We start from the raw sequence: 10,699 nt of genomic DNA, 5'->3' as shown, positions 1-10,699 counted from the left end.
TGGCCTTAGAAATTTGTGTATCAAATATAATACAGATAGGGTTAATTTTACCAAACCCACTCCTTCATCTTTGAATCAGAGCTTGTGTGAATCAAAGCATGTGGTTTTACTCGTTTGGAGGAACATAAAAATAGTGTGAATGATTTGAATTGAACTCAATCTTAAATTTGTGGCTGTCGCAGAGTCGTATTTACAGGCTAAAGCCAAGCTCTACATTTCCTCTTGTGAATTCAATTCTGAACATAAATGAATGTCTCTGTGTGTGCAGGTATGAGCCATGAGCCAGGGGTGTCCACCATTAGGCATGATCTCGGCAGCACCATGCAGCATGGCCACTGTAAGCCCCCTCACTCCTTCGCCCATCAGCGGGAGCCCCGCGGCCCAGTCGGGACACTCGGGATTCGCCGCCGCTCTCCGCAAGCTAGCCAAACAGGCCGAAGAGCCACGAGGTGAGCGCGCCCTTTACCCATCAGTCTTCATCATCTCACCCGTGATGCCATGATGAATATGTTGCTGCAGATCTTTACTAGTAGTGCAATAACACTATTGCACTTATATGTCCTGGTTTCACCCATGTTCATTTACACCCGCAACTACAGGTCTTTTAAAGTTGTTCGTTTTTGTATGGTTTAGAGATGAATCAGATTATCTGTAGGTCGCTTTTTTCTGATCTGTTTTGTTTATTTATTTGTGTGTGTGTTCAGTTTTTTTTGTTTTATTTTGCATTTTGTTGTTTGTTTGTTTTTTCATATGTGACCCTGGACCACAAACCAAGTAGCACAGGTATATTTGTAGCAATAGCCAAAAATACATTGTATTGGTCAAAATTATTGATTTTAATCTGATTAGGATTTTAAGTAAAGGTCATGTTCCTTTAAGATATTTTGTAAATGTATCATATTCGATGAGTAATATTCATTGCTAAGAACTTCATTTGGACAACTTGAAAGCAATTTCTCTGTATTTAGATTTTTTTGCACTCTTAGATTTCTGATTTTCAAATAGTTGTAGAATAGTTGTATTCTAACAAACCATACATAAATAGAAAGCTTATTCAGCTTTCAGATGAGGTCTAAATCTCTCTATGAGGTATAAAAATATACAAGTAAAAATAATTCAGCTATTTGTTTTTTGTATTCCAGATTCGTTTGTTTTTTCTGCTTTTTTTTTACATTTATTTCATTTTTTTTTGTTTTGTTTAGCTATTTCTTTTGTTTTGAATTTTTATTGTTGTTTTTTCTTAATTTGTTTAGTGATTTTTGTACATTGTATTTAAGCTTTTGTATATTTTATTTAATGGATATTTTTCAATATTTTTTTTCTGATTTTACATTAATTTCTTTATTTTTATTTTTGCTTTTCCTTTTATTTTTCCTTTGTTTATTTTTTTCTGATTTGTTTTGTGATTTTTGCATTTCAGTTTTCATTTCTTTCACTGTTTGTTTGCCATTTTAATTTATTTTTGCTATGTTTATCTCTGCTATTTTGTTTTGTAATTTAGTTGTTTTTTACTTCTGCTGTTTGTTTTTGGTATTCCTGATATGTTTTTTTTTTCTGCTGCCCCCCCCCCCCACTTTATTTATTTTTATTTATTTATTTATTTATTTTTATAATTTTTGCTATTTCTTTTTTAATTTTTGTTGTTTTGTGTTTTTTGTCTTTGTATTTTTTTTCCAGGTTTGTTTTGTGATTTCTGCATTTTCAATTATTTTTTATTATTTTATGTTTTGTTCCACTTTTGTGTTTTGTATTTTTTTTTTTGTTTGTTTTGCGATTTTTTTAAGTTTTTTTTCTGCATTTTTTGTTATTTTGCATTTTTGATTGTTTTATTTTTTTCTTTAGTTCTGTTTTTTTTACAGAATTTTTTTTTCCTGCTGTTTTTTTAAATTATTGTTGCCCTGCTTCTTTATTATTATTATTATTATTATTAAATTTTTGTTAATCATTTTTGCCATTTTTATATGTATTTTTGTCTTTGTATTTGTTTGTTTTTCCTGATTTGTTTTGCGATCTAGTTCTTTCACCCAATTTAGTTTTTTTTTCTGCATTTGTTTTGTAATTTTGTATTTTCATTTATTTTTGATTAATAAATAGTAAAACAAAAATGAACAGTGAAAATAAATAAAAAACACAAAACAAATTAGAACAACTATATATATATATATATATATATATATATATATATATATATATTTTTTTTTTTTTTTTTTTTTAATTCTGCTATTTGTTTTTTTTATTTCGTTTTCTGAATTTGTTTTGTTTTCCTTTTTTGCTATTTTTTTGTTCTGTTTTATTTTGATTTTGCATTTTCATTTATTACTTCTTTGTGTTTTGTTCTGCTATTTCTTTAGTTTTTTTCTGATTTGTTTAGTGAATTTTGCTTTTAGCATTTTTGTTTTATTCCTGATTTGTTTTATGATTTTGCATTTTCACAATTTTTTTGGTAGTTTTTGTGTTGTTCCACTGTTTGTGTTTTTTATTAGTTTATTTCTGACTTGTTTTGTGAGTTTAGCATTTTCATTTTTTTGTTTTGTTTTTTTCTGCTATTTTTTTATTTGTTTAGTGATTTTTTTAAATTTGTTTTTTGTTTAGTTCTACTATTTGTTTGTTTGTTTTTTGTATTCCTGATTCATCTTTTGTTATTTTTAAATTATTTTCACATTGTTTCTGTTTCATGTTTGCTTTGTTATTTAGTTTATTGGTTTGTGACTTTGCCTTTTCTTTCATTTCTGTAGTGTTTCTCCACTGCTCACACACTCACACTGATATATTATGCGTCGTAGCGTCACTACCATTAGCGTATCTGCAGTAAGTCTTTTAAAGCAGCATGTTTTGCTATTTTTTGTTATTGTTTTGTTCTGTTTTTTTTGTTTGTTTTTTTAATTCTGCAATTTGTTTGTTTTTAGTTTTTATGATTTGTTTTGTGATTTTTGTGTTTTAATTTTTTTGTTCTATTTTTGTTGTGTAATTTTTTGCATTTTCATTTATTGTTTCTTTCTGTTTTGTTCTGCTATTTCTTTTTTTCTGATTTGTTTAGTGATTTTTGCATTTAGCATTTTTGTTTCATTCCTGATTTGTTTTATGATTTTGCATTTTCACAATTTTTTGTTCGTTTTTGTGTTGTTCCACTGTTTGTTTGTTTTTTTATTCGTTTATTTCTGACTTGTTTTGTGATTTCTGCATTTTCATTTTCATTTAGTTTTTTTCTGCTTCGCCATTTTTTTATTTTTTTGCATTTCCATTTATGCTTTCTTTGTGTTTTGTTCTGCTATTTTTTTTTTACTTTGTTTAGTGATTGTTTTACTTTTTTCTTTAGCCTGTTTTTTTTTTACAGAAATTGTTTTTTTTATTATTATTTTCCCTGCTACTTTATTTTTATTAATTTTTTTTTATCATTTTTGCAATTTATTTTTTGTATTTTTGTTGTTTTGTCTTTGTACTTTTTTACTGATTTGTTTTCTGATTTTCATATTTTTTATTTTATTTTATTTTTATTTCATGTTTTGTTTTGCTTTTTGTTTTTCTGATTTATTTTGTGATTTTTGAGTTTTCATTTTTTATATAATTTTTTTGTTCTGGTTTTTGTTTTGTAATTTTTTCATTTATTCTTTCGTTGTGTTTTGTTCTGTTATTTCTTTTTTTTTTTTTTTCCTGATTTGTTTAGTGATATTTGCATTTAACATTCATCTTTTTTTATTATGATTTTGCGTTTTCACAATTTTTCCAGTTTTTTTATTTTTTATTTTTTTATTTTTTTTTCTGATAAGTTTTTTTCTGATTTGTTTTGTGATTTTTGCATTTTCATTTATTTATGCTTTGTTTTTTCTGCTATTTTTGTTTTGCTTTTTTTTCGTTAGTGATTTGTTTTATTTTTTTATTTGTTTTTTGTTTAGTTCTACTATTTGTTTTTGTTTTTGTTTTTTTGTATTCCTGATTAATTATTGGTTTGTGCCTTTTCTTTCATTTCTCCACTGCTCAGACACTCACACTGATATATTATGCGTGGTAGCGTCACTACCATTACCGTATCTGCAGTAAGTCTTTTAAAGCAGCATGTAAACAATCCCGCCGCCATATGCACGCGTGTAATATAGACAGCCATTCTTCGCCCAGCGTGTGTATGAGTGTAGGTGGTGCTTTCTGTCAACAAATTGTGAATAGATTTGAATAATATTTGCATATGGGTTTGCAGCATTTCAGATGGCTGGCACAACATTTAGCTGCCCATCTGTCTGTGTAATTGTAATAGTCAACGCCAAACACACACACACACACACACACACACACACACACACACACAGACAGAAAACATTACATACAATGTCAAGTTTTACACAATGTAGTCTTGCCATTTAAGATCTCCGAAATTGTCATCTGTCAGAAACGTTTCGCTCCGCGTTAAACGAAAACAACATGGTCTGAAAGAAAAGACATTCGGTTGCATTATGTTTTGAAGAACAACAGTGGGGTTTAACAAGCGTCTTGTGGAAGGAGCCGGAGCGTACGTGGTTTGGCCGTGTGTTTATCGACGAGATGCATTGTGAGCGATCATTATATTCTTCTCTGGAAAGCTCTGAGACAGAGAGAAAAGGATTATATTGATTGGTTAAGAGCTTGTATGCCAGTAATTTCTATAGAGCTGGTCTAAGTGTCTTTTTACTGCTGTCTGTGTGAGTTTATCACGCTGCGCATACGGCTCGGCCTCTGCTTGTCACTTTATGCGCTGGTACGCTCTCTGACTAGGGTAATTCAATGACAGTCAATGCTCTGTCTCAGATTGCTAAGCCTGTTTGGAAAAGCTGTCTTTTGTTTAAGGCTTTAGTGGCTTTGGGGCTTTTCCTCTGTCTCTGTGTGTGTGTGTGTGTGTGTGTGTGTGTGTGTGTGTGTGTGTGTGTGTGTGTGTGTGTGTGTGTGTGTGTGTGTGTGTGTGTGTGTGTGTCCTTGTTGATGCTGGTTGTCGTATATTTCTTTGTTTCCTTAGTGTTTGACAGATGCAAACAAGTCAAATATTGCCAAAGCTTTCATATACACATATGGTAAATGTATAAAGAAGGAAACTTGTTTGTTTGCTTGCTGTGGGTTGCTGGCTTTATGAAAAAGAAAAGACTTACACTTTAGCATTTAAAGAGCAGTTAGTATAGGAATAATACACTTTAAAAGAATATACGTAAGTGTGAACTGGAGGTAATGTTTTTTGGACACTTAAATGCATTTGCAATTAAATGAAAATGTATTATTTAAATGTGTGTTAAATGCAGTTAGTTGGACTTATAAGTGCATGTTTGATCTATGCAAGTATGTTTTTGTATGCAGTTCATTGAAATATGCAGTTTTGAAATATTTTTAAAGGGTACTGATTGATGTACTGACAAGCATTTATGGTAAAATAAAATACACTTAAATGTCATGTCTTTAAATATGTTTGTATTTCTGTTTCATGATGTTTTTTGCATTTTATTTATTTTTGTTTTGTTCTGCTATGTTATTTTTGTATTTTTTTTACTGTTTGTTTTGTATTTTGCATTTTTTGTAGTTTCTGTCATTTGTTTTGTGATTTAATTTTTTTATTTAGTTTTTTATTTGTGTTTTCATTTATTTTTGTTGAGTTTTGTTACATGTGCTCATACGTCTGCCATGTTTTTGTTTTTGTTTCAGATTTTTTAAATGTATTTTTTGGTTTGTTGTTTTACTATTTATTTTGTATTTGGCATTTATATATATATATATAGTCATTTGTTTTGTGATTTATTTTTTTTTGTTATATGTGCTAATATGTCTGTTTTCATAGCTGTATTTTTTATTTGTTTTGTAATTTATTATTATTTTTGCGTTTTATTTTTTCTTATTTGTTCTTTGATTTTACATTTTAATATATTTTTATGCATTTGTATTTCATTTTGCATTTTTTTTGTCATTTTTTTACTTTGTTTTATTTTTTTCTTTAGTTCTGAATTTTTTGACAGAAATTATTTTTCCTGATGTTTTTTTAATTATTTTTTCTCTGCTACTTTATTATTATTATTATTATTATTATTATTATTAATATTATTATTATTATAAATTTTTTGTTAATCATTTTTGCCATTTTTTTGTCTTTGTATTTGTTTTTTTCCCTGTTTTTTTGTGATTTCCGCATTTTCAATTATTTTTTATTATTTTATTTTTTGTTCCACTTTTGTGTTTTGTATTTTTTTCCCCTGATTTGTTTTGCGATTTTTGTTAGTTTTCTGCATTTTTTTTGTAATTTTGCATTTTAAATTCATTTATATATATATATATATATACATATTGTTTTGTGATTTTTGTGTTTTCATTTTTTTTGCTATTTTTTGTTATTATTACTTTTATTTTTGTTTTTGTGATTTTGCATTTTCATTTGTTTTCTTTGTGTTTTGTTCTGTTATTTTTTTGTTTTGTATTTTTTTTTTACTTTGTTTAGTGATTGTTTTATTTTTTTATTTTGTTCTGTTTTTTTACAGTAGTTTTTCTGCTGTTTTTAACTACTTTCCTTCTACTTTATCATTTTTTGTTAATCATTTTTGCCATTTCTTTTTTGTAATTTTATTTATTTTCACTGTTCCTTTCGGTTTTACTACGTAATTTATTTAGCATTTTGTTTTGCATTTGTATTTCTTATTGTTTATTTTTATATATTTGTGACATTTTTAATATATTTGTGATTTTCTTTTTTGTTTCATTATTTTTTTATTTTGCATTTAGTTTTTAATCTATTTTTTTAGTTTTATATTTGAATATGTATTTGATTAATTTGTATTTTTTGTTTTTTTGTGATTTGTGTTGTGATGTATTTATTTATGCTTATTTTCATTGATTTTTGTTTTGTTTTGTTTTGTTCTACTGTTTTTATTTTTGTATCTTTTTGATTTGCTTTGAAAAAAAATATTCTTGCTTTGTTCCTTTTTTGTTTTACTATTTGTTTTATTTTGCATTGTGACATTTGTAATGATGAAGTTGTAATTTTGTGCCTTTACCAAATAGCTCCTGGTCCAAATCACACCTTCAATGTTAGTTTTGGAGTTTTTTTCACCTGTTTTATTGTTTACCAAGCAAAAAACATACATTCATATGCTAAGTCGTCGCGTGATATGAGGTATCATCCATGGCCGCAGCACAGACAGTGTAGGACGAGTTTCTTTGGCTTTGAAAAACCCCTAACCATGAGTACGGCCAACAGTAATAGTGACGCTTCCCTTTGTATAAACCACTTAGTATGAGTTGTCAGAGCTTTCTGGGTAGAAATACATCAGATATGTGCAAGACTAAAGTGAAATTGACCACAGAAGGAGTAAAGCAGTAGTTGAGCGTGAGCGCTGTTATCGTGTCTCCGGCAGACAGCGGCGCTCTGAGGAGGCCTGACCTACTTTACTCTTTGTGTTGGCTGTCTTATATAGATACTGCTCTTAGCGGCTCTGGGGTTTTTTTCTGTGCTTGTGTGGTTTTCGAGCTTTGTGTAGGTTTCTGGCTTAATAAGGAAAGTCATTTCTCACTCGCAATCGAAACCGCAAGAAGTGCATATTGTGAGGGATAATGTAGAGTCTGCCGTTCATTATCAGCGGCAGGATGTACGTTATCCTCATTATTACACGGAGAGTTGACAAATAGATAAATGCATGGATCGGAACTATTGATTCAAGTCTAAAATTGTTTTATTATCTACTGACATGCTTTGAAAATCCCAGTGCAAACCATTATAGTGTAGGAAATAATCTGCCTAGCAACTAGAATGGTGTTACAGTATTAGATTCTTTAATGTTAGATAAATTGTATAAATGTTTTGTCTTTGTGTTTTTTTTTTTAAGTGACATTTTCTTTTTCTTGCTTCTAGGCATCACTTCAAGTTCATGCTTGCCAGGAAATAAATGATGAAGTCCTCCAGGGCTGTTTTGTAAGATGGAAGCAGTTAATATAGAATTTGATTTGATTTATTTGATTAATTTTAATTGTATTATTGAATTATATTTGATGTAAAGGTATAGTAAGACTTCAGAATGAAATGAGGTTGTATTCAATTGTAATATATATTATTCTATATATTATAATAGTTTTAATTTAGTTAACGTTATTTAATTTTTAGTTATTAAATTGTATATTCATTTTCTTTTTCACTATTGCTTAACTAGTCTTATTATTTAAATTTACATATTTTTATGTAGAATATAATATCTGTCTAATATTTAATTAAATAAAATTAAATTTATATATAACAAGTTTTGCATTTATATTTGATCATATATGAAAATAAATATTTAATTATGAAAATACTTATTTATTTTAATAACATCTAATTAATTGTAATATCACTTAATGGATTGTCAATTAATTAATTAAGTCTGTTATATACTTTATTTATAATTTATTATTTTAAAATATGTGGGGCATTAAAACTATATTTAAATAAATACATTGATATATGATTTTTTTATATTAATAATTACTAAACATTATTAATAAACCAATAAACAAATAAACAATTATGATATTTAAAAATATATGCATAATATAATTGCTCAGGTTTATATATATATCAAATACATTTGATAAGTAAGAAAAAATATTTACTCATTAAAACTATATATTTAAATAAATGTATACAAAAAATTATATTTAACAAATATTTTTATAATATTTATATTTTTTTCTATTTTTCCCTCAATATTTCACCTTATTCAGGTTTTTATTTTTTATATAAAATATTTATTTTATTTTAATGTATACTTTATTTTAATATATTATTTTAGTATAATGTAAATTTGCTTTATTTATGTCTATTAATGTAAATAAAAAACAAATAAAAATAAATAAATGTAAAACATTTTATAAGTAGGATAGAATATTTATTCATTACAACAACACATTTAAATAAATGAATTATATACCACATTATTAATAAACAAACAGTCAGTCATGATATTTGAAACATATATTTATAATTTTTTTCTATTTTTTCCCCTTCAATATTTCTCCTAACTTTCTATTTTTAATATAAATATATATATATATTTTTTACTATTTTAATATATACTTTATTTTAGTATATTATTTTAATATCATGTATATTTATGAATGCTCAGTTAATTCATTTTTATTCATTTTAAAATTACCTACTGAATGTTCAGTTAATTAATGAAAAAAGAATAATATTTTAATATCATAAGGTATGGTCGCAGTGTTTTTAAAAATGAATTAATTTTATATTATGTTGTTAATAAATAAATAAGCAAATTTTTAATATTTTTTAATTATTAATTATTTTTATTTTTAGCCATTGTAAGTTTCATCGCTTAATAAATCAATTTATATTTAATAACAGATGAAAATAAATGATTATATGTATATCTAATATTTTTTATGAATTTTAAAATGACCTAATGAATGTTCAGTTAATTAATTATTTTTTTAAATATTATTTTAATATCATAAGGTATGATATGGTAGCAGTATTTATAAAAAAAAAAAATATATATATATATATATATATATATATATATATATGATGTTATTAATAAATAAATAATCAAATATAGAAAAAAATATATTTTAAATATTTATAATTTATTAAACCTTTAATTTCATTTCTAGCCATTGCAAGTTTCATTGCATGCTTTCTCCCCAGTAAAATGATTATGGTAATATTTTTATCTTAATACATAAATCAATTTATATTTGAAGACAAATAAAATAAATGAAAAAAATGTACATCTGAATTATTTTTATTTAAATGAACATGATGTTTATGCTTAATAAGAGAGATATAAAAGTAAGCACACTGGTAACAGAATGAAATGGGGGTGAAATCCGATAAATGTTGTCATTGAGATGAAAAAAAATCTCACTTAACCTGAATTCACTCCATACAATTTAGCCAATGCTATACAAACATATTGGAGCACTCAGTGGTGATTTCGACCAATCAGAATGAAGTATTCTGGAGCTCTGAGTAATTACTAGTGATATAATGTTCCCATGAAGTTTTTCTCTTTATCCATTTGGTTGTGAGACACAAAGAGCGTCTTTGTTTTGTAGTCTGGAGTGTCATAGACTAGTCAGACGTGTATGTGCGCTTGCTTAACACACACTGGAGCGGTCTTTGATGACAGTAAAGCGGTGCGTTACGGCGGTGTGAGTGTGTTTGTGTTGATGTGTGTTTACCGCAGGGAGATGGCAGTGTTTGTTTCTGTATCTCTTTAAACTGGCATGTGATCTGACAGCCCAGAGGGGCCTTTGATAGCGCGAGGAGGAACTGATGATATATGTTCACTTCATCTGACAAGTTGTTGGTTCAGTCTGGCATGGAAACACGTATGAATACATCCCCCTTCCTTTGACACTTCTGCTGGTCTAGATAGTCTGCCGTTGTGCAATTTTCTCTCACATTGTTGAACGTCGCCGTTTATGAGAGCCTTGGCTTAGCAGTTGAACATGAACCCCAGACACACTGAGCTGTGGAGCTTGTGTGTGAGATAATACAGTATGTGTTTGTTTATTATGATAAATGTAATAATTTATAGTTTTTTAATAAATGTTATTAAATAATAACAACATACTCTTATTAGAGTAAAGAATAATATTAAAAAAATTAATATATACAGTTTATTTAATTTTTTTCTATATTATTTTAATGACATGTATTTGATATAAATAGTAATAATTTAAAATATATTGAAAGAAATCCGATATT

General features: G+C 27.0%; 1 protein-coding gene across 1 annotated transcript in view; it reads left to right on the top strand.

Annotated features, from left to right (window-relative positions):
- Nucleotides 1-270: 270 nt before the first annotated feature.
- The window catches only part of gse1a (Gse1 coiled-coil protein a), a 43,612-nt gene continuing 33,183 nt past the window's right edge, over nucleotides 271-10,699 (top strand). Inside the window, 2 exon segments of the mRNA XM_073831661.1 lie at nucleotides 271-285; nucleotides 287-449. Of these exon segments, the coding sequence (XP_073687762.1) occupies nucleotides 271-285; nucleotides 287-449 (178 nt within the window).

Source organism: Garra rufa, chromosome 25, assembly GCF_049309525.1.
Source record: "Garra rufa chromosome 25, GarRuf1.0, whole genome shotgun sequence".
Lineage (NCBI taxonomy): Eukaryota > Metazoa > Chordata > Actinopteri > Cypriniformes > Cyprinidae > Garra > Garra rufa.
Note: the sequence above shows the minus strand (reverse complement) of the source record. Positions and strands in the feature narration are given on the sequence as shown.